Source organism: Hipposideros armiger, unplaced genomic scaffold, assembly GCF_001890085.2.
Source record: "Hipposideros armiger isolate ML-2016 unplaced genomic scaffold, ASM189008v1 scaffold_856, whole genome shotgun sequence".
NCBI lineage: Eukaryota > Metazoa > Chordata > Mammalia > Chiroptera > Hipposideridae > Hipposideros > Hipposideros armiger.
The window spans coordinates 581,881-607,523 of record NW_017732206.1 but is presented as its reverse complement, the minus strand read 5'-3'; the positions used below and the strand labels follow the sequence as shown (position 1 = coordinate 607,523).

General features: G+C 39.1%; 1 protein-coding gene across 1 annotated transcript; it reads left to right on the top strand.

Moving 5' to 3' along the window:
• The first annotated feature begins 2,238 nt into the window (after positions 1-2,238).
• On the top strand, positions 2,239-25,154 carry MAP3K19 (mitogen-activated protein kinase kinase kinase 19). The gene is made up of 7 exons (XM_019629447.1): positions 2,239-2,314; positions 6,859-6,937; positions 7,821-8,080; positions 17,164-17,207; positions 18,602-21,043; positions 23,245-23,388; positions 24,360-25,154. Exons 2-7 carry the CDS (start codon positions 6,909-6,911, stop codon positions 25,059-25,061), a joined length of 3,621 nt encoding a protein of 1,206 aa, XP_019484992.1. The 5' UTR covers positions 2,239-2,314; positions 6,859-6,908; the 3' UTR covers positions 25,062-25,154.
• The last annotated feature ends 489 nt before the right edge of the window (positions 25,155-25,643 follow it).

Genomic DNA, 25,643 nt, shown 5'->3' with positions numbered 1-25,643 from the left:
GCAGCAGCATGAATGGAGGGTGTTGTACTGAGTGCAGTATATCAGACAGAGAAAGACAGGTGCAATGTGATTTCACTTATATGTGGAATCTAAAGAATAAAATTAACAAACAAAGAAAGCAGAAAAACTCATAGATACAAAAAATATTTCAATGGTTGCCAGATGGAATGGAGGTTTAGGGAGGTGGGTGAAAAACAGGAAGGGACTAAGAAGTACAAGTTGGTCGCTACAAAGTAGTCATGGAGATGTAGGGTATAGCAGAAGGAATATAATCAATAATATTATAATATCTATGTATGGTGTCAGATAGGTAATAGATTTATTGGGGTGATAGGAGGGGAGTTGGGGGGACAGGGTAAAAAAGGTAAAGGAATTAAGAAGCACAAATTGGTAGTTACAAAATAGTCATGGGGATGTAAGGTAAAGCACAGGGAATATAGTCAATAATATGGTAATAACTATGTATAGTACCTTGTGGGTACAAGACTAGTCAGAGGAATTACTTCTCAAATTCTACAAATGTCTAACCACTATGCTGTACACCTGAAATTAATAAAAAAATAATATCAAATGTTAACTGTAAGTGAAAATTTTAAAAAGGGGAGAAAAAGTGAAGGGGAATAAGAGGTCCAAATTTCAAGGTATAAAACAAATAAGTCATGAGGATGTAATGTGCAGCGCAGGGAAGATAGCCAATAATATTGTGATAGTGTGGTTGGTACAGTGTCAGATGGTTGCTGGACTTATCATGCTGACCACTTGTTTAGGTAGGTAAATATTGAATAATTATGGTGTATACCTGAAACTGATATAATATTGTATGTTAGCTATATTTTTAAATTAAAAAATCTTAAAAATATATAAAATATATAAGAAAAAAGATATAAAATTATATGATGCAATTGTATTTTAAATTCTTAGGAAAAAGATAAAGGAAATATGATTTCTGTAACATTCTTTAACAGTCTTTGCTTTTTATTTAGGATTATAGGTGATTGTTTTTCTGCTTTTAAAAAAACACTACTTCGTATTTCCATATATTCTAAAAAAGACTCACTGTCCCCTTCTTTGTAATTGGATGGGAGGGAGAAGAAACGTGCCAGGTCCTGGTATAATTTTTGAAATGTAGAGAAGGGTGAGCAGTGAAAGGGACAACAGTCTAAAATCAGGGTGAACCAGTCCAGGTCTCTCATCTGCCACTGACAACCAAGGCAGTCTGAGTAGGACACCTAAACTTTGCCAGGAAGTAGAAAATACTTTTAAAAGCATAAACTGCTGCCCACTCTCTCTGGCACACGATGAATGAAATATCAGAGGTGTTGTGATAAAGATTGCCTGCTTGTTTGAACCCCCAGACAGCAGATGTCTGCATTTAGGGCAAAGACGTTTTTATCCAACAGTCTCCTTAAATAGGTGTTCACCCATATCAGAGAAGCCAGAGAGCTCATTGCAATGTCTGGATTATGATGGGATATTGTAACTACTACTTGCATCTATCACTGTTCTAGACGTTAAAAAGGGCCAAATCACCAGCAACAACTTCTAATGAAGGAACCTATCAACAACGAATTCTAATAAGAAAATGTTTCTTCTTTTGAGAGTTTAGTGTACCTTTTATAAATCAAGTTGGTTTTCAACCATGTTTTTCAGCATAATGATTATTTTCTAGAGGGTAAAAGTTGGAAAGGTTGAACACCATGATTAGATCAGGAAGCTGGCAGAGTAAAACTTTAGTCAGCTTTAATGCCTCCTTTCAATCTTGGGTTCTACCCGTAGCTTCCATGTGGGGCAGAGATTTCTACCCTTGCTGTTTGTAAATGATGCTTCAGGGAGGCATGTGGAAAATATCATGTTCCCTGGGGGTTGTTCACTGTGACTGTGGACAAAGGATTCTATCCAGCTACCAGCCCAGATGGAATTTGTGGCAGCAGCTTAATAGCCTAGAAGCTGACATGATAAAGTATGAAATATTGAATTTCTATGTGTCTGTATGATTTCAGCTTTGATCTTTGTTTTTGATTATGCAATTAATCACATCCACGTCTGTCTGAGCCTGATGCTCTGGGGGCAGATACTTTCCCGTTATTTTAGTCCTAAATACTTTATCCAATTTAAAAGGAATCCACAGTGTGAAACTTTAGCTTAGAAAAATCAACAGTTACCCTGCCAACAAAGTAGCACATTGAATAACTGAGCTTCTATTTTATGATATTTCAGGAGTTTGACCAAGAAGATGCATGCAGTCGTTCCATATCAGTTAGTGAAGAAGAGGACCGAAGTGGTGATGGACAAGATTGGCAGCCCGGGACAGAAGGTATCTTGACTTCTGTCCTTCAAGTGTTTACAAAGATAACGATTATTTGGAATTTCCCCCTCGTTTCAGAAATGCTCAATGCAGAACTTTGAAAACACAGAAAAGCACAAAGTAAATGAGAAACCACTCATAATCCTATCCTTTGGTCCATATCTGAATCAGTGAGTCCTGTCAACTTGCCCTGCCAAAATAGGCATCCCTCTACTGTCTCTTATCTTTATTCCACCCCACTCCAGCTCAGCCAGCCATTCTCTGCCACTTCTCTTTTTGTCTGATAATATCCTCCCACCCCATTTTTTTCCTCTCAGAATCTTCCATCAGCAACAGGGATCTGTTCCCTTTCAGAATCAAGCATTTGTCCATCAGCTGTTATCCCGGATCCCTCCCTTGAGAGGCGATGGGGGACTGAACAAGGCACTAAAGCTCCAAGTCTCCGTCTTCTATTCTGCGAGGCATAAGTCTGGAATTTTTCAAAACAACACCCATTCCAAATATATTACCCTGTCATACCCTAAAGTGTCCTTGCATTTAACAGACCACAAGGTATTTGCAGATTCTCGCTTCAGAAAACAGTCACCACAGCAATCACATTTGTCTATCCCTATTCGCCTATAATCTTCTCAAATCAAATGTTTATTCAAACTGCTGCAATTTCTCTCTGGCAATTTTCTGACTTCCATTTCTAACACTCCAGGGAACCTGACCTCTTAGATGTCTTTTCTCCCTCATCCCTGTGACGCTCCCTGAGTGCTGCAGACCTAATCTTGCGACTGTCTCCTTCAGCCCCTTATGCGATGCTGCCCTCTCCTGGGGAGCCTCCTGCCTTTCTCAGTCTCACCTGAAATCTTTCCCCAGGCTGAGGGACGGGAATAATTTAGTAACATTTGAAATTATTAACACTATGAAGCCTGAAAGACCTAATTAAAATAAACAGATCCTGGTTCCCTTCCAAACACTTCCTTGTGGTCTGCCTTTGACATTCAAAAACTTCAAAGTCGAGTTTTCAGATGCCCAGTTGTGTCCCAAGCACCTTCAAGAGGTTAAATCATTTATTGTGCTCAATTTGGAGATGACTTGCCATTTGAGGTGTTAGTAACTCTTTTTAAATCAATTTGTAATATTTTAGGTTTTCCTATAGGAGCCATAACACTTATACAGCATTTCCATTCAGCTCTTGCAGTTTTAAGCTTTAATAACTTGGGTTATAAATTTGTAAGAAACAATTATATTTCTAAATTTTCTTCTCATAGTTGATAAAGTCTTCAGTTGAACTACTCTTTTCAGTCACACAGTAATGTTTTCAGTGCTTGCACACTTTATGAATAGCTTATGCATATACCACGTGACTATTTATTCTGTTATAGATATACACATTTAATCATTTAGTTTATGTCTGTTTGTCCACTGTATTATTCTATTAAGAAGGGAGTATCACGGGCCGGCGAGTGGCGCGATGGTTAAGAACTGGCTTAGGACGCCAGAGGACCCCGGTTCAGATCCCACATATGAGGGACAGTGACACTGCCCTCTACAGCTAAGATGCTGAACAGCAGTTCGACCTGGAGCTGGGCTGCTGTGAGTCGCGCGACGGCATAGGCTGCAATCCCTGTGGCAGTGGGTTGCCATGGGCTACCGTATGTAGCCAGCAGCCAGCGTGAGCAGCCAGCAGCCGCAGTGAGCGGCCGTCCAGAAGCCGGCGACTGATCTGCCTCGCCCGGGAAGAGCGCAATGATGGTGCCAACTTGGGCCAGTGAAGCAACGTCCTCCACAACTAGACTGGAGAACAAAACGACAGCAACTTGTCTGTTTCCCTTAACCAATTCCCCAGTGCTGTTCCCATCCACCAATTCCCCAATAAAAAAAAAATTTTTTTTAAAAAAGAAGGGAGAATCACTAACTAATATATATTGGTTAATATAATAACATCTCAAATGTTACTGACCCCAAATCATGCAGCTTCTGCCACAACCAGGGATATTCCCACATCGACTTTATAATCTCCTCCCTCTGCGGACACCCACATCAGCAAAAAGGATACCTACACGTGATCTTTTTTCATATAACTCGTGAATCCATCTCTCAAGTTATCTTTCTGAACTCTAGTGGCAAAAGAGGCTGGAAAATGTAGTTTTTGATAATTCTGTGCTGAGATTTATGATTTAGGAAATTATCAAATGTGGAGAAGTTATCAAAATACATATTGTGAAACTTGATCCCCATCTATTTAAAAAAATAAACAGAAAACACAGGAGAGTAAGACTTTTCTGGAGAAAATAACTTTTCTTTATTGAATGAATTAGGCTGAGTCAATTTTAAGTTTTCATTTTAATAATGGCTTTAACATTACAAATTAACAAACATTTTCAGACTTTATGAATGTCATTTTAACCTCTTCTGTGAAGAAATTATGTTTTACCTATGTTTAAGTGTTGCCTCTTAGTTTCTCTCTACTGTAACATTTTCTGGTAAGGTTAATTTAAACCTTCTTATGTGGAAGGATGCACTTAGACAGAAGCAAGTATTTCATTTTTCCACGTAACAATACATCACCTTTCCTGGCTCACTGGATACATTCACATACTCTCATGACTATTCACATGTTCAAGAGACAAAACATAGAACACATTTGTATGTTCCTAGCTTATTTCAGAGATAGCACATTTAAAAAAAATTTTTCCCCCACATAGGGCCAATAATTAGGATAAACCCATTAGCTTTTAACAAGTTCTAAAAAAGCTGGTATTTCTTATACTTGCTTACTGTATCTTTGATCTTTGGTTTGAAAATGAAATCAACCAATTAGCATACATTTGGACACATAAAATTTGCTTTAAAAATATTCTGGTTTTTCTAGTACTCAATAATTGTAAAAGTACAGTCATTGCTAAGAACATGTTCACATGAACACACTGCGTAATTTCCTAACTTTCACAGCAAAGGAGTAACCGCATTGCGCCTTTGTACCAGAACATCCTTTTCACTGACAGTTTAGTTATTAGGAATGTATGCTGTATGTTTTTCTTACTGTAACATGTCAGCTAGGTTTTAGCACTCAAGGATGATTACAAAAACGTTATGAAAGACATCCATCTTCCTTTCAAGTATAAGAGTGGCCCTGAGCACACCATACAACCTCATGGGTATTAGTTTCTTTGTCCCTAAAATGAAGTGCTTTGGTCAGATGACCTCTAAGTTGTTTCCAGCTCTACACAGCAATTCCGAGCCTCTCATTTTGTGCTACGTAAGTAGTGTGGTGAGAGGATCTTTGACAAGTTAAAAAAATATATATCAACCATTACAAAGAAATTGCATTTTTATTGACACATTTTTTTGCTATGGTATATTAGAAAACATGTGATCCAGTTATATTATTTGATAAACATCAAGAAAACCAAAGCTAGTTCCATTTTCATGATACCACAAAACATAATATTGGGTGAGGAAGATAGTAAATACTATTATCATTTGCCTGATTATAAACAAAACTTTTCCTTTTAGAATATTTACCTTTCTTAATGCACCAGTCTCATAAATAACACAGGCATTAAAATTGAACAGTAAAAATGCTTTCATTATGGTGGTTCCTATATATTTGACAAAATATCCAAAGTCCTTTAAAAATAATAAAAACCTTAATTGAGATAATGCTGATACTGATAGCTATTAAGTAACTTCCCTGAGGTCACCCAGTATGTGGCAGAGGAGTGATGTGTAGACTGAATAAATGATTGACAAATTCATGGATAGAAGAGACTACTGGGATAAGCACTGTATCTTCCTAGAAGGATGCTCCTCTATGTTCCCACATAACCATTCGCACACTTCTATCACAATGCCAATCTCACTGTACTCCACTATCATCTTTGCTAGGGCCACAGATGCACCTTGTTTATTTCTATATCTTCAGTACAAAGCATTGGGCTTGGCATAGACACTTAATAAAAGTTAGTTGAATGGAAAAAGTGAATAAGTGAACAAACCTTAAGGCATAGACAATTTTGACATGACTCACAGTAGTTTTTTAGGTATTTTTGTTTAACATGGTATATTGTAAGCAAGCATCGATTCCAAAAGTTGGAACTTTCTGACTTGAGGGTTATACTGAGAATCATTCCATGGAATCAGACAGGAGATGACCAAAATTACAAATATGAGCAAGCTTTTAGAAATACATAAATTATCTCATTTAATTCTCACGACAGTCCTGTGAAGTAGGTGTCATCAGTTACACTTTACAGAAGTGTAAAGTGTAAAAGTGGCCCTGTTTTTTCCATCATAGAAACAACACTGCTCACCATAAAACTTTATTTTACATCTGGAAAGTTTTGATATGCAATGTTTTGCTGTTTAAGCAAGCATTTATTTGAGACCTAACATATGCTAGACAGGAAAGATACAAAGGTGGCTAAACCTCAGTTCCTGGATAATTCCATTCTGTAATCATTAAGAATAGATTAACCACATAACCAAAACTAAAACACTTCTCTTGGTCATCACTGGAATTCATTTTTTTTTCTTTCTACTATTGCCATGCATTTCTATAGGTGTCGAGATTGTTGTTACTTTTCCAAGAGATGTCCATCACCCCCAAGAAATGAGCCAAGAAGTTTTAAAAGAAAACAAGTAAGAAGTGTTAGACTGAAATTTAAGTATGAAGGGATACTTGTGTGGCAACCTACATTTTTAGTAAGTCAACCAAAAAAAAAAACCACCTGAAAGCATGCGTCATATCAAATATTGTGTCGTTGCCAGATAAATATTTTAGGCTTTGTGGCTTAGCTTCTATTGCAGTGATTCAACTCTGCAGCTGTATCTTGAACGCAGCCATAGACTATTTGAAAACAAATGCATATGGCTACAATCCAGTAAATCTACAAAACCAGAATGGAGACCACAGTTTGCTTTCCTTGCATCAGTGCTACTTAAAATGTGGTTCTGTGGTTCTTCTGATACCAGTTCATGATGAAATCAGTATAAACTTGAAAATTTAAACATTTACAAAGTTGTATAGCAATTTGTCAAAGTAATTTTATGTTCATGGATCTGATCATGAAAAATTGGGACTTATTTTTGTGGTTTTGGTTTTCATTCCATTTTTATCATAATTCACTCTTATTACAATTTCCAAAAGTGTCAGTCCTCAAGGGTCTGGAAAATTTACAAACTGGCCTTTCACCAAAGATAGTTTGAGAAGCACTGGGCTGGTTGATGCCTTTGGAGAAGTAAAAGGTTGTATCCCCTATGCCTGCCCTTTGTCCCTCTGATTTCTCTGTTCAAAGAAATAGGGACTGGGAAAATTAAAGTGTGGGTGCAGAGGTCAGACAGGTGGGGTGGGAGTCAGGGGTAGGAAATTCTTGTCCTTTCAGGAATGCAGCCATTCTACTCAGAAGCATTATTTGGAAATAGTTCTCCAAACTTCCTAGTGATGTCAAGCTGGACTGAGCACTGGAGATCCAGAAGACATAGGCAACGAGTTTTAAATCAAACCATTTCCTCCACCTTTTAGTCAGATAACCGCAGTGCATCAGGAATGGGCACAAGCACATTCTGTTTTTCTTCCAAATGAAATTAAGATGATGGACGTCAGGACAAAGATGCCAACTATGCAGCCTTCACTTCTGAAGAAAGAGGAAAGTTCCAAGGAGCTCTGCGATGAGAACTTGGGCTTTTTGGTGCCAAGACCTTGCTTGGAGCCAAACATTTCCAAGTCTTTAGTCAGAGAAGATGTTTCTCACTTTCTGAAGGGCCAGCAAAGAAAATCTGAAGGTGAGTTCATTTAATTACATAGTCGTTTCTTTATCCTTCATTGAACAAATATGTATATTTTTCTTGAGTGTTTGAAAATTTTTACTGTGAACTCATATTTTGTTGATGTTTATCTGTGGGAATTTTCGCGGCCTACACTGAGGATGCTTCCCTCCAGGATTTGAGTTTACCACTCTATCCAGCCCAAGACTGACTTACCAGGTAGCAGCACTGCTGCCAGCATTTCCCCTTAGGGCAATGCTGTCTTTGATGTTTGCTTACCACTGTCCTGAACCAATCAGCCTAAACCACCAAGGACAAACATGTCCAAAAAGTTGCATGTATTGACTTATTGCAATGAGGGAGATCACACAGCAGGGGAACATGAGGCATCTCACCAAAGAAAGGAAGAAAATAAAATTATTATTAAAGGATTTGGGGGAATGGGTAGAGCCTAAGTGAAATTTAAATGAAGCAGTGTTTTTGTTTTAATTAAGAAAGTGTTTTTATTGTGTTAAAATGTACATAATTTAAAATTTACTATTTTAACTGTTTTTAAGTGTATGGTTTAGTGGCATTAAGTACATTCACATTGTTGTGCAACCATCACCACGATCAATCCCTGGAACTTTTTCATCTTGCAAAAACTGAAGCTCTATACCCACTGAACTATAACTCCCATTCTCCTTTCCCCCCATAACCCCTGGAAGCCATTATTCTACTTTCTGTCTCTATGAGTTTGGCTACTCCACTCATATAAGTGGAATCATACAATATTTGTCCTTTTGTGACTGGCTTATTTCCGTTACCATAATGTTGAAGCAGCGTTTTGACAGGCTGTATGTAAAGGTGTTAACATCAGGTCTAGATAGTGAAGTAGACCCAGAGTTGTGGTCCTTGAAATCCACAAAGGTAGCTCTAAGTCTCAGCAGCCTCTCTTCAGCCTCCTACCTTGCCACTGTTCCTCAGCAGTGTGATAAACATGAGCACTCCTAAATTTCCCAGAACAAATATGTAAATAATTGCACATGCTGCTTTTTTTCTGCTGGAACCTTATGGCATCCTTCAGGTGTCACCCGAAATACCACTTCCTCTGGAAAGTCTGCCTGAACTTCCCGAAAGCTAGATGAGTCACCATTCCTTTGGACTCCCATAGAGTCCTGCCTGACTTTATTTGCATCATGACATTCATCAGGTTGAATTGTCACTATTGTTGATGTGTCTGTCTTCACCAGATCACAAAGGCAAAAGCCATCCCAACTCCAAGCACCTAGCACCAGGTCTGGCACATAACTCTTTAAAAAGTATATATTGAATTAGTCATAACAATAATAAGTGTTTATTGAGTGTCTACTGTTGCAAGGCACAAATGTCCACTGATATAGGTCATATTAGCATACTCGTTTTAGAAATGAAGAAACTGAGGCTTAAGAAGCTTAAGTGTGTGTGTGCCTCGGTCACATAGCCAGTGAATGACAGAGGCTGGCTTCAAAGCCTGGACCACCTGTCTCTGAAGCCAGTGTGCTGAAGCACCAATGCCATCTGTGTTCAAAGCTCACACCTTTCATTTGAGTCCCACTTTAGTTATGAGGGGGAAAAAAGGATAAACATATCTAGTCTTATAGTGGAGATGGTTTAGAGAAAGAAGGGGCAGTTGGTGCAAGTACAAACTTGGAGGGGTTGTGGAAGGAGAGACTGCATTAGACAACTTGGGAACGTCCTCTTCTTCAGCCAAACCACAGAAAATCTCGAAGATGTAACAAAAATAACTATGTACACCTAGACAAGAATGGTTAAGTCCACAGTCTATAATGGGAGCTGCTCCTTAGGTGCTATGATCTTGTCTGAAAATATCAACTGGGGTTCCCCAGGCCGGTATTTGTACTCCCCTTTTTTATTTGTTTAAATACAATTTTTAAAAATTAGACAATATATATCAATTAAGAAGAATTCAGAAAAGACAGATGAGCAAATATTTTTTTAAAAAAGAAGTACAAATAGTATTCCAAGATACTTTCTTCTAGAACAGAGGTTGGCAAACTTCTGAGATGGAAGAGCCGCCAGGGATTGGCAATCTGCGATTCACGAGCCACGTGCAGCTCTTAGGGTATGTACATGCGGCTCTGAAGTAAAATTGAAAATGAAAATAAAACTATCATAGTTTCATTTATAATATTACTTTAAATTTTCCTTATTTGTAAAAATATATTTATGGGTCTCAAATAATTTTTAAATTGTTGTGAGGGACAGGATTGGCTCTTCCAGGGGTTGGCAAACTTTTGAGACAGAAAGTACCCAAAGAATCGCATGTGACTTGTGAGCCGCAGTTTGCCGACCCCTCTAGAATGTTCTTCTATATTTCTAAATAACATGTTTATAATGATATTGCTTGATTGTTCAATTTAGACCTTATCTATTGGGATGTAACACTTTTCATTACTTTCCTCACACACAGGCATTTCCCAATCTTCTCAATCTTAGTGTTTAGAAGAAATCAATAGTCAATGTCTCCATTATTATGACTGGGTAAAATATTATTCACAGCTGAGCTCATTGGTGTGCTATGAATACATTTTCCTTCTTCTGAGACATTACATTTATTTCCGTATTAGTAAATGCCTCATTTCATTATTCGCTTACTTTCTGTATATTCGTCCCTAATTCATCCCCATCCTGTCTGATGGACCTGTAAAATGCACCTCCATTCAGGCAGCTGCAGGGCCGGGAATCCATTGGAACCCTCTGCCCTCCTGTTTCACTCTGTGGTTTGGTCTTTTTGACCCACTGACCAGCCATCTGCCTGGGATTCCTTCACCATCATCCTGGAAATTCCCTGAGCTTCCTTGCTGTATTGGACCCCTGTGTACTGGACACTCAGCTTCCTCTTTTTTGGTTTATTTATTCTCTCTTGGGTGCATTTCCTAGTAGCTTCCTGAGAAAGGTGCATTAGTGATAGTTTTTCATTGTCTCTGTTTCCTCTGAGCAATTTTCTTTCTTTTAGTTTGTTTTGTTCTCTGTATTTTCACAGTAGAGGTTTTTCTCACATTTCAGTTGATCCTTAACTATCTATTTGTATTTAAGAGGGTGGCATTAAAAAGTGGCACACGCTCCAGGGGGCTTGGTTAATGGGCAGAGACCTGGTTGGTTGGGTGAGGGATTCCCCAGGAGTGTGTATAGCTAGGCTTTTCTCTTGGTGGGTTTTCCTTAGAGACGGATAATCCAGGCTCCTGCCTGTAGATGATAAGGCTGAGGCTTCACATGTAGGTGTGCAAGTTTACACTTAATCCTTTTATTTTCACTCCAGCACCCCATTCTGCTCTCAGCTATACCTAGTTCATTAGCATCTTTGTTTCAAGCTCTCCAGAGAGTAAGCTTCCAGCTATCTGCCAAGAACATTGAAGAGCAACTCCTGATTAGTTAGTCAGGGCAGGGAATCTGGAACCGGCTCCTTGTACAGATTTACAAGCAACCCTTTGTTTCAGCCTCACCTGCAACCCCACCTTTAGAGTACCTGGTGTCTTCAATTCCTGCTCCTTTCTGCAGTTCTTATTTGTTGTTGCGTTCTGCCCGCTGCAGGCAATGAGCAGAGTAGAGAAAGCTGATAACTAGTCAATTGCTATTCACCCATACAGTTTTCACTATCAAAAATTTTGTTGGCATTGTTCATCTGCTGTTTTATCCTCTGGGGTTTTGTTGTTCTTTTCCTGGGGGAGGGGGGTGTTGTTCTTATGTAAAAAAAATTTTTTTTACTATCATTTTAGTGACGTTTGTGAAGAGAGTGGAGAAAAGTTTATACATTCAATTTTTCAACTGGAATTCTATACATATTTTAAAGGGATTTCAACATATATTGTCAAATTACCAACCAAAAAAGTCCTTTTTAAAAAATAATTAAAAATGTTTTTTTTCAATTACAGTTGACATACAATATTATATTAGTTTCAGGTATACAACATAGTGATTAGACATTTATGTAACTTACAAAGTGATCATCCCTATAAATCCAGTACCCATCTGACACCATACATAATTATTATACTATTATTGACTATATTCCTTATGCTATAATTTACAATCCCATGACTGTTTTGTAACTACCAATTTGTACTTCTTAATTCCATTCCCTCTTTCACCCTGTCCCCAAAACCTTCCCATCTGGCAACGCTCAAATTGTTTTCTGTATTTCTGATTTGGTTGTTCATTTATCTTGTTCTTTAGATTCCACATATAAGTGAAATCATATGGCATTTGTCTTTCTTTCTCTGTCTAACTTATTCCACTCAGCACAATACTCTCTATGTCCATCCATGTTGTTGAAGATGGCAAGATTTCATTCTTTTTTTATGGATGAGTATTATTCCATTATATATATGTACCACCTCTTCTTTATCCATTCACCTGTTGATGGACACCCAGTTTACTTCCATATCTTGGCTATTGTAAACAATGCTGCAATAAACATATGGATGCACATGTCCCCTTTAAGTAGTGTTTTGGGTTTCTTCAGATAAATACCTCGAAGTAGGATTACTGGGTCTTTCTTTGTCTCTTGTTATACCCTTTGTTTTAAGGTCTATTTTGTCTGGTATAAGTATTGCTATCCCAGCTTTTTTTTTTTTTCTCCATGAAATATCTTCTTCCATTCCTTCACTTTCAATCTGTGTGTGTCTTTCGATCTAAAGTGAGCCTCTTATAGGCAGCACATTTAAGGGTCTGTTTTCTTATCCATTCAGCCACCTTATCTTTTGATTGGAGCATTTAATCCATTTGCATTAAAAGTAAGTGTTGATAGATATGTAGTTATTGCCATTTTATTATTTATATTTTTTATCTTTTTTCTTTTTCTTCTTAAAGAAGTCCCTCTAACATTCCTTGTAATACTGATTTGGTGGCAATGAACTCCTTTAGCTTTTTCTTGTCTGGGAAGCTCTTATCTGTCCTTCAATTCTAAATGATAGCTTTGCTGGGTAAAGTAATCTTGGTTGTAGGTCCTTTCTTTTCATCACTCTGAATATTTCCTGCCAATCCCTCTGGCCAACAAAGTTTCTGTTGAGAAATCAACTGACAGCCTATGGGATCTCCCTTGTAGGTAACGAACTGTTTTTCTCTTGCTGCTTTTATGATTCTCTCTTTGTCTTAAATCCTTGTCATATTAATTATGATGTGTGTTGGTGTGGGCTTCTATGGGCTCATCTTGTTTGGGACTCTCTGCACTTCCTGGGCTTGTATGTCTATTTCCTTCGCCAGGTTAGAGAAGTTTTCCATCATTGTTTCTTCAAATAGGTTTTCAATTCCTTGCTCTCTCTTCTCCTTCTGGTACCTCTATGATGCAAATGTTAGTACGCTTGATGTTGTCCCAGAGGTCCCTTAAACTATCCTCATTTGTTTGGATTCTTTTTCCTTTTTGCTGTTCTGATTGGTTGTTTCTTGCTTCCTTATCTTCTAAATAGCTGATTCAATCCTCTGCTTCATCTAATCTACAGTTGATTCCTTCTAATGTGTTCTTTATTTAGTTATTGTATTCTTCATTTCTGACTGGTTCTTTTCTTATGTTTTTTTATTTCCATTTTTATGTTTCCTATCGCTTTGTTGAGGTTCTCACTGAGATCACTGAGAATCCTTATAACCAGTGTTTTGAATTCTGCATCTGGTAGATTGCTTGTCTCCATTTTTTTAGTTCTTTTTCTGGAGCTTTATTCTGTTCTTTTATTTGGGGAATTTTTTTTGGTCTCCCCATTTTGGCTTCTTCCCTCTGTTTGTGTCTATGGATTAGGTAGGGTTGCTATGCCCTTTGGTCTTAGTAGAGTGGCCTTATGTAGTACATGTCCTGTGGGACCCACTGGTGCAATCTCCCTGGTCACCCGAGCTGGGTGCTCCAGGTGTGTCCCTAGTGTGAGTTGTGTATGCCCTCCTGTTGTAGTTGAGCCTTGGTTGCTGTTTGAAAGTCACTGGGAAGGATTCATCCTCGGGTTGATTGGTTTTGAGGATTGGCCATTACTACAGTGGAGGAAATGTTGTGCAGAGGCTGACCCTACAGAGCAGGGTTTGCTTTAGCAGGGCTCTGGTGCCTGCCCTGTCTGCCCTTTATGTGTTTCACCCATGGAGGCAGCCAGTGGTGCCCCAGCTGTGTCTGAAGCCCACCACTGGGTGTGCCAGCCCCACCACAGGCCAAGTTTAGCCTCAGTCTGTGCCCTGTCCAGAGCTACCTGAAATGAGCCACAAAGCAATATGCCACCTGTGTTGGGCTTAGAGGTGCCTGGGAAAGGCTAGGTTGTGAACCAAGACCAACTGCCACTAGTACCATGCTTGGGGCTGCTTAGCAAGATGTATGGAACATGCTGAGGCCAGATCCTGTTTGGGGTTTGTGAACCTTTGAGAGATTTTAGGGAAGTCCAATGCATGAGCCAAGAAAGGCCCTCTGTATGTAAAAGCCACTAGAAGCAGCTGGGGTGGTCCCACAAATTGGGTGGCGCAGGGTCTCAGGGAATCACTAAGGCAAGGCAAATGGTGTCAGCTAGGTTGATGGAGACTCATATGCTGCTTGCTTAAGACTTCATGCTGGGAGCAGGGAGAACTCAACATAGAAATAATGGCTTGGGCCAGCACTTCTGTCTGGAAAAAAGCTGTCTCTTCAGCCCTTGCCCTGAAGCCAGACAATTCAGTTCCTCCCTGTATGTCCCTGTCACCTTTCCAGCTGCTTCCCCAGCACTGGAGCTCAGAGCGAGTGAGTCCATCAGCAAGTAAGTCTGTGCACGGGCCGTTTAAGAGGAGCACATGGGAGTACAGCAACCCTTCATCTCACTCAGCCAAAATTTCTGCTGGTTTTCACAGCCAGGAGTTCTGGGGACTTCTTTTCCTGGCACTGGAACCCTAGGCAAAGGAGCCTGGTGTAGAGTTGGAATCCCTCACTCCTCGGGGAAGACCTCCACAGAAGAGATATTTCCCAATTTTTAACTGGCACACGCAGGTGTGGGACCAACCCATTCCACATCGGAGCCCCATCTACCAGTCTTGATGTGGCTACTTTTCTATATCCTTAGTTGTAGAACTTCTGTTCAGCTAAACTTCAAGTGATTATCAATGATAGTTGTTTTGCAGTTTAGTTGTAATTTTGATGTGGTCATGAGAGGAGGCAAGCACAGCATTTACCTACTCTGCCATCTTGACCAGAAAATCCTCTACCAGAAATATCTTATATCTGCATTCTTGCCAGAAATGTTGTGTGCCTTTATAGCACACGTCATTTCTTACCAACACTGGATAATATTTATCCAAGTATTTATAATAATACCTGAAAGGTTTTTCTTTAAACTCGGGAGGTTATACATATGCACCCAACTATAAATTATATTCAGTTGTACTTCTGGTATTAACTTGTAGTATTTTTGCAACAGGAAATCTCAACCTCTAGAAGATGACCTCTAGGAGGTCGAGAATTTTTTCTTTGTTGTTCATAACTATATTGCCATCTACTTGGACAGTGTTGGCCCAGAAGGCACTCAATAAATATTTGTTGAATAAATGCATAAAGAATTAGGGGGAGGTGCTTTGGCCCACAGTGGCTAAGAGGAATGCCTGTGCCCCTCCAAATTGGGAGCCTCATCTTAGGTGACTTCTTTTCACCTGAGAATGCCCTCTTTACCTGTGTTACATCTTAGAGAGATCTGTTTCTAATTGAAATTCAAAACAGTAGTCAGTGGATAAAATGGACCCACAGACATATTTTGTTTGGCTTTCAAAGCATTTAAAAAGGGGGGCCGGAGGGAGATTTCACATAAAGTCTCCAGCTTTCTGCCTTCTCTTGACAATTGGGAAATCTAGCAGCAATGAATTACCCATCTGGAATGGACAGTATCAATTAGAACTTGGTAATGGATATCCCTTCAATTGGGGCACATGACCACTATCCTCACCTGTCCTACTTCATCCATTTATTTGACCTGCTTTGACTCTGAACACATTGGCACTTTTGGCTTCAGTTTCAAGCTTTGGCAGTGGGTGGGGTTTCAGGGCCCACTCTGACTTATTGGTAAAAAGACAACAACTAGGTTTTACAGTACCTAGTAAATCCTTCTTTCTCCTCCTTACACCTCCCCTTCAGAATTTATGATGTATTCCATGTTTGAGTTCAAACGGCTGTTGGGAAACAATTATACATGAATATTTTCACACTTGCACATTCCAGGCTTTTGAGCAAATGGCACTAGGAATTAGGTTAAGAGATGATTGAATGATACACACGTCTTAGAAATTAGAGATAGTGTTTTGCTCCAGAGAGATTCAGAGGCTTATTTCCCCAGGAGCTGTTGGCTTATGTTGTAGGGTAATAAAACCCAGAGATACATTTCCCCTTTCTCTTGGAGACATTTGCTTACATTCTATAGTGAAGTTCTCACTTTCTCAGAAGGGAAAGATAGGTTGAAGTGCCAAACACTCTACCGGGGTCAAAAAAATGTATATACATGACTTGTAATCATCTTCTGTTATTGGTATATATTGAGTATTACAATTTTAATATAATTTTTCCTTTCTCAAAATGTATATACATACTTTGGCACCCTCTGTATATAAGCTCTGAGTCTCATCATTTCAAGGTTCATTCCTGTGGTGCAACTCCATTACATGTGCAGGTAAACATCTGGCTCTCAATGCATTGTCCTGTGTGGAACTAGGGTGTGGGGAACTGGTACTATGATGCCCTGTGAATAATAAATGCTCTGTTCTCTGATCCAGAGATCTTGTATTTCCTGCTAGACTATAAATATAAATGTAAAGGTAAATATGTAACTACATATCAACATATATATATATATATACAAATGTTATATATAATATATATAATATATATAATATATATATAAACATACATGTATATGAGAAACAACATTATATATGACAAAAATCTCTTTTAAGTGGAAGTAGCCTAAACTATTGTGTAATCATACCATACCCACTTCCATATGGATTGCACTTGGAATAACTTAATTTTTATTTTTTTAAGCCTCAGTATCAAGATCATTTCATCTCTAAACTCTGGTGTAAGGCTGGCTGTGTTCACTCTATTATTAAGAATATCTAATTTTTATTATTTTTTCTTGCTATAGATTTTTCTACCTCTGATATGAAGTACAATAGCCGAAGAACTGAGGTAAGATTAGTTTTAGCATTATTGACTTAAGGATTAATACCAAAGAACTTTTGCTGTTAGAGACAAACTCTATCAAAGAACTCAGAACCATAATCTTTAGTAATTAGATTTGGAAAAACAATAACTCACACATAGTTTATAGAGTAGCCAATAATTTCTGGGGAAATTATACCTTGCCATGTACATTTCTTTACTGGGGTGTTTCCTGTTCTTTACATAATGAGGTGAGTAGCTCTCTTAGACATATTTTAATCTGTCTTCTATAACATATCTAGAAATTAGGCCATTCTTTTTTCCAGTTGTGGATAGATTTTCCTAGTTGTCAAATTTATAAATAAAGCATTTAGAAAGATCCTTGCAATTCTATCAACTGTCTAACTGCTTTGTATCCAGGCGCCTTCGAGAAAATGCATAGATACTGCTTAGTGTTTAAAAAGGAGTTTATTGGGAAAAAAAAGTTGCTCTTAAGGCGATGTTATTTCCTGCTATTTCTTAGAAATGGGAGAAAATCATTTAGGCAATAAAACTGGGGGGTTACCGTGCATCTCACCTGACTCTAATGCAGAAGTTTCTAGTGTCAGCTTCCTTTCCTTTTCCTTTCTCCTGACACACAGGTGGCAATAGAATGAGAATGAAGCATACAGCTCTCAATTGCCACTCAAGATCCAGCTCACAAATATTCTGATATAATTAGGTATTAAATCCGTATACCCAGGAAAATGCTTCAATGAAAAGAAGCATGAAATGACCAGAAAGCTGAATATTATATATTGGGTTACACTGACCTCTAGAGGTTGATAATAACAAAAACTAGCTTAGTTTGAAAACGGAGGGCAAAGGAGAATTTAAAACCATCAGGGTTGCTAACTTTCAAGTGTCTAGTGTGGTGTATTTAAAAGCCACCCTCAACAAAACAGTTTAGCAAAACAATGAGGAGTAGTTGTGTTCTGGATACAAGTCTGAGTTAGTCTGTAAGCTAATAATCATTGTTAAAGTAAATGTGAACAGCAATTTCAATCTGTTCTAAGTGGGAATTTTAAATATCTTAGATCAACCCTATGGAACACGAAAAGAAAACAGAAGAGAAATAAGACATCTCATCGTACATTTTTAATGTTTACATTATAGAGCCTTTTAAAATATATATATAACCATGAACATTTGTAACTACGACAATCTTGATTTGTAAAAGTGTGTTTTACCTTGGTTCTAAAAAAGACCCTGGGAATGAGCTTCTAGCTTTTAAAATTGTGATCTCCAGGATAGCTTTGTACTTTCTAAGTACAAGGCCTTTCTAAGAGAATCTTAGAATCTCTTCAGATCACTTTAAATCAGTTAACATGATATGCATATATATCTCTGTAATTATTAGCTGTTTCTCTCTTTCCTTTTAGTTCCCTCTGCCACCATTGTCACTCTCGCCCATGAGATCTGGTCTCCTTACTATCCCCCCAAATCACAAGGATCAAAAAGAGAGAGAAAGAAATATTCCAAGCCTCATATCATTCATGCCTAAGCTCTCAGAGCCTGTTGGTCGATCTGATGAGTTTAGACCATCAAACAAGCAACAGGAAACCCCGTTTAAGGTGTTTGTGGATCAGACCCTCAGGTCTTCTGATAACTTTATTTGGTCTAGAAACATGTGCTCTTTTTGGAAGGCTAACCATCACAGACAACACCTGAAGATGGAGGTGAATAGGAAATCTGAGGAAACAGAAGAATATGACAAAATTCAAATCTCTCACTTTGAAAATGAGCAGTCTTCAGTGTCCTTCAAGAATTTTAAGGAAAGAAGTTTTCCTATAGATAGGGAAGTGGATATTGACTGCTGTGGTAGTGAAATGAGAAAAACAGAAGAAAACTCTCAATATCTTTCATCAGGAAAGAAAGAGGGTTCAGTAGCCAGAAACTACGAACAAAATAAAGAAGTTGGATGCACCATACAAATCAAGTTCCAAGAAACCCAACATTCGGAGATAACTTTAAAAGATAAAGAGACTAAAAATGATGAAGCTGCCTCAAAAAGTACTTTAGTACATAGAGGTAAATTAATTGAGCCAAATTATGTTTTAGAAGAGCTTACTGTACTTAAAAGTTTTTCCAATGTCGTCCCTGATGGCCCCATTGAAAAGATCCCAGAAGATCATAGCGGCATGGAGACAAACACAAAAATATCAATAGCAGAGGCAACCAAACCAGAAGTGAATGGGATGGTGCCTCTTATCCCCATCGCTTTCCCTGGAGATGGAACTCCCAAGGAACCAGCAATAGCCAAACTAAGCCTCCAGAAAAGAAAGGGCACCCTTCGTAACAACAATAGCTACAACATACTCGCACACCAAGAAAATGACAGGCATAAGACAAAAACCCATAGACATAAGTTGGACTCAAAAACCAAGAACAGTAACAAGACACCTCAGAATTTCATGATTTCCATTGAAAGTTCCATTAAGCCTACCATGCATAAAACAAGCCTAAAAACTCAAGTTTTCCCTGCTTTGGGGATTGTTGACCCCAGACCTCAGCAATCACCAAAGTTTCAAAGGAGAATGCCACAGATAGAAAATAAGCAATCAACTTACCGGGCTCTTAAACCTAAAAAGCAGTCATTTCCTTGCATCTGTAAAAATCCAGGAATAAAAAAGTCTTCAGTTCCTCTCCCTGTTCAACCAACAGAGCCAAGACTAAATTACCTAGATCTTAAGTATAGTGACATGTTTAAAGAAATCAATTCAACTGCTAATGGACCTGGAATCTATGAAATGTTTGGGACCCCTGTTTATTGTCACATGAGAGAGGCTGAACGGCATGAAAACAAATATTATCGAGAGATATGCTCTGCTCCATCAGGCAGATGTATCACCAATAAATGCCGCTCTTCACATGGTGAGAGGAGCAGCAATAGCAGAGCAAGGCTTTCTCAGAAAAGACCACACACTAAACCTCCAAAGCCTTTGCTTGGAATTAAACAAAAGCATAAAAGTTTGATTTTTAAAGAAAAGGGTTGTAAGGCTGCAGGTAGCAACCTACAAGACATTGAAAGTGGCGGTGATATTTCAGAACTAGAGTGGCAGCTAAAGCCTTCAGGAAATGACTTTCTATCTTCTAAAGATGAAGTTCAGCCCATGAACTTTGCTCAGACCCATGAGCAGCCCATTGAACAGAACAAATTCCTTCCTGTTTCAGATTTGTTCATTGTTGAAGAAGTCTCTATGGAGGAGTCTGCCGATGAAGGTGACATTTCTAACAATCAAATACTTTCCACAAGCCTCAGAGACCTGCGTGAACTTGAAGAGGTACATCACCAGGTGTACCTTTCAGAAAACAGCTGGGCAGTGCACAGTGAGAAGAGTTCCAACAAGCATGTACTGCAAGAAAAGCAAAATACAGCATCTCTTGATAAAATAAATGCCAACCAAATTTTAACTGATGATGTAGAGTTTGATAGTGTTTCAGATAAGTCTAAAATACTTACGAGTTTCTGTTTCCAAGAGGGACAAGAAAGTGCACCTTCCCAAGCATATCAAATTTGGGCACATTCTTTGGATCATGATAGGTTAGCTGATAAGACAATTACACATCAAATGTTTGGAAAAAGTTTAAATGATGCAAATTCAATTTCCCAAGAAATATTAGACTCTATACAGAATGAAGAATTGACAGATGAACTATTAGGGTGTCTAGCTGCAGAACTATTAGCTCTTGATGAGAAAGATAACAACTCTTGCCAGATAATGGCAAATGAAACAGACCCTGAAAACCTAAATCTTGTCTTCAGTAGCAGAGGAAATACCATGCAAGAATTGGTCAGAGAGACAACGAATGTCAAAATACAGGTTGGTATAATTAGAATCAGTGATTCACTGGGGTGGGAAAGTACCTCAGAGACAATCTGGTTCAAATCCCTTATTTTCAAAGGAGGAATCAGAAACTCTAAACAATTAAATAGTTTCATTCAGGTCTCATTGATTGCTTGCAAGTTTGTAATCCAGGTCCCCTGACTCTCAGGCTAAGCTGTTTTCATTATGCCGCCTTGCTTCTGGAATTTATCCTGACACTGCAATGGAATCCTTTTGAATACATTAATATAGTAAAAATATTTATTAAAATAGGTCAATATTTTATACAGTGATGAAGTTTTCAATCAACAAGTATAAGCAGAGAGATTATGGGTAAAACATTGCTGTAGGTGTTGTGTGAGATAGAAAAAAATTAACACAGCCCCCAAAGTGGCTCACCATCTAGTTCACTATTTTAACACAAAAACATTGATGCCTACTGTGTTTCCTGCACTGGGCTAAGAACTAGAGACATGGTGGGATACAAGCCTTAGCCATTGCTCTCAAGGAAGCACAAGCAACAATCCTGAAAAAAATATTTTTAATCTTTTGGCATGGGAGTGGGGGCCGTGGAGAATATCAATAGTAAGGTTTTGTTTGTCTTAGTTCTCACTGAAGCATGTGAACCTCCTGTTCTACTCAAATTTTAAAGACAGAAAGCGTAGGTTTAGCTGACATAGTGCTTATTAAGTGCTAACTCAGGTTATATCACACTATATCAGGATCAGGAATAATGAGAAGATCAGAAGAATACACTAGGTAAATAATTATACCCAAACTTGGTTTACTGAGAACTTACCATGTATGAGCAAGATGGTTCATATTGTCTTCTTTATATGCTTCATAGCAGCTCTATGAGATAAATTACTAAAGGTGCTTACAAGTCCCCGTTTTGTAGAGGGGGAAATTGAGGTTTAGAAAGTCACCCAGTTAGAGTGGTGGGGCTAGGCATTCTGATGGCAGCCTCACACCCTGAATCACTTCATTGCAGTGGAACTATTCCTTGTCCTAAAAAGCCAGCCCTATCTTCATGGTGATCTTGGTCTCTTCTGGGAGATAAATTGTGATTCAGAGAGGCCTCCAGGCTCTGGTGGGAAATAGGGGTATGTGTGTGTCTGTGTGTCTAACATGGGTTTACCACTCTGCCTTTCAAATCGAAGGAAAGCAAATAAGCTAGCAAATACAATGATATCACAGAGTCAAAAACTGACCTTTGGTGACCTTTTCTTTTCCAAGCAGTCCTTAAATTTCAGTTTGGATAGAAATGTGAGAGGATTGAGAGGAGGAACACAAGCATGCTCATTCACAAGGAAGGTGACCCTGTAGGATGTCTTGTTCATAAAGGGTCTTCACCATGCCTCTGCATCATCATCTTCATCATCATCATCATTTAATTTTAAGAATAGAGGAGATCAAAACACAGCATTTTTGGTCCTGATCAACCAGTTGGAAAACATGGTCTAAGGTTTACAAAGAGACACTTGTTTCCTGAGTTATAGGGCAAGGCCTCTCAAAGTTTACTGTGAATGCACACCTCCTGGGGATCATGTTAAAATGTAGTCACTGATGCAGTATGTCTGGGCCTGAGATTCTGCGCATCTAACAGGTTCCAAGGTGATGTTGATACAGCTGGTCTGTAGATTGTCCTTTGAGTATCAAGGGTCTAGAGAGCCATGGATCTTCAGTCTGTTGTACCTGGTCTTGCCCACTAGACTTACTTGTTATGGCTGCGTGTGGCCATCATGAGAGAGAGTATCTATCTATATGTATGTTTGTGTGTATATGTGTATATAAGTGTATGCATATAGGCTTATGTATATATGTGTGTGTATTGTGGAAATAAAGGAAGAGCAGACACAGGCTATTTATTCAGAGCTCACTATAGCAAAGGAGTCCGCCGCCATCACTTGCATTTGGCAGTGACTCAAAGGCAGACAGAGAAGTGGGAAAGTTTTATAGAGGTAAAAAGGGAGGGCTTCAAGTATGACCTGATCGAAGGCTGTTGGCATGGGGAAGCTGTAGGCAAGCTAACTAGAAGGGGTACCCCATGTGATTAGTTAGAGGTACATATTTGGCTTTCTTTAGTTAGTCGGTCCAAAGTTAGAAGAAAGGAAAACTCGACTCTATTCTTCACCCCTTCTCTCCATCCCAACGACTCAGAGTTTAATGGTGACTTTTCTTTTGCCTCATTCTTCTAGAGACATAATCATGAGTTCAGGATATATGACGAGGAGGAGAATTTTCTCAATGAGAAGAAGGTATTTTCTGAAAATAGCTTAAAGTATGAAGAACCTATCCTGTGGACCAAGGGTGAGGTCCTTGGGAAGGGAGCCTATGGCACAGTAAGTTAAATAGGAAACAAGATGAAACCAAAAATTCCCACTCCTCCTTGACCCCTCCCTCTTCTTTAATCCTCCCTGTGAGCCCTCCCTTCCCCACTCCCCACCGTATTCTTACTTAGAACTCTTTCAGTTGCAAGTAACAGGAAACCCAACCCAAACCGGCTTAAGGAAAAGGATGTTCACTACTTTATGTAACTGAAGGATCTGGAGTAGGTCTAGCCTCCAGACAGCTGGTTCCAGGGGCCAAAAAAATCTCATCATTTCTCCTTCCAGCTCTCATTCTCAGGCCCCATGTGGTGGTACAATGGCCATTGCATTTCTAGCCTCTCATCCTCCTAGGTCCCAAATCCACCGGGAAAGAAGTCTCTTTGTTCAGTAGCTCAGTATATGTCACCAGAAGTTGGGAGAACCATTGCTGAGTGGCAAAAAATAAAGACGTTCCTTACATTTTGTGAATTGTATAAAAGATCACCTTAAGTCCTAGCACTGTAGGTAGTACTTACATAAATTGGTAAAGAAAAGACTGAACCCCCAGACATAACATGTTACATTTCTAAGTGGGGACATTTCAGGAATCAGTGAGAAGGTGGGAAGACATGAAACCATTGAAGTCACATGACAAGGCTGACTGCTGATTGTCTCAGGACCTGCCTTCCTCTCTCTCCTTAGAGCTTTAGCACTGAAATAGCCCTATTTCATTTATTAGGTGAGGAACTTTCCCAAACCACCATCTCATATAGTCATCATAGGTATCTGTGAGGTAAGTATTGTTAGCTCAGTTTTATAGATGGGAAAAACTGAAGTCAAAAAGATTATACAACACACCCAATGGTGAAGCCAGGATTCTAACCCAATCCAGGCCACCTGACTCCAAGCCATTATGATAACCATTCACCATGCTGCTCATCTCCACTTCGGCTCCAATGGGACACTGGATTATATTTAATCATAAAATGCTGGTTTTCTTCTAGGTATATTGTGGTCTAACTAGCCAAGGACAGCTAATAGCTGTAAAACAAGTGGCTTTGGATACCTCTGATAAATTTGCTACTGAAAAAGAATACCGGAAACTGCAAGAAGAAGTGGATTTGCTCAAAGCACTGAAACATGTCAACATTGTGGCCTATTTGGGGACATGCTTGGCAGAGAACATTGTAAGCATTTTCATGGAGTTTGTTCCCGGTGGCTCAATCTCTAGTATTATCAATCGTTTTGGGCCATTGCCTGAGATGGTGTTCTGTAAATATACAAAACAAATTTTGCAAGGCGTTGCTTATCTCCATGAGAACTGTGTGGTGCATCGAGATATCAAAGGAAATAATGTTATGCTCATGCCCACCGGAATAATAAAGCTGATCGACTTTGGCTGTGCCAAACGTTTGGCTTGGGCTGGCTTAAGTGGCACACACAGCGACATGCTTAAGTCCATGCATGGGACTCCATATTGGATGGCCCCTGAAGTCATCAACGAGTCTGGCTATGGAAGGAAGTCGGACATCTGGAGCATTGGCTGCACTGTGTTTGAGATGGCCACAGGGAAACCTCCACTGGCTTCCATGGACAGAATGGCGGCCATGTTTTACATTGGGGCACACCGAGGGCTGATGCCTCCTTTGCCGGAACACTTCTCAGAAAACGCAGCAGATTTTGTGCATGTGTGCCTAACGAGGTAAGAAATTTAAAGCAGGAGGAGGAGGATAAATTCCCAGAGATTCCAAGCAGTTGACATTTCCCTATCAATTTGTGACCTAGTCAAAGCTCTGCTTGTCCAATGAAATCAAGTAAGGAGTGATTTTGTGCCTGGAATCATCACTAGCCATATTGGGTGATTGTGTTCAGTGTATAGGGGGGTTAATGCTTCAAGTAGAAAGAAAATGCCTCAATTGTATGTCTTATCAGGTCCTAACAATTCTTCCCCAAGTCAATGGGTACGCAAAAATTGCTGAAGATCTACTTGTTTATCCATGGGACATCACCCCAGGGACTGGCAAAAGTGAAATGACATCACCTGTGCTTAGGTTTCCCTTTCCTAAGCTGCCTTCCCTCTCAGGGAGCCAGTGTTCTCATTTCCTTCCTAAAACCAGCTCTCCGGGAATTATGTGAGAAATTCATTCATATCGAAGGATTGATATGAATTGACTGATTCATGACTGACATTTAATGTTTTGGTTCCCCCAGAAATACTTGCATTTAAAGTGAGGATGAACATTTTAAGCCAAAGGAACAAATCTCTACTTGGAGCATTTCAAGCATCA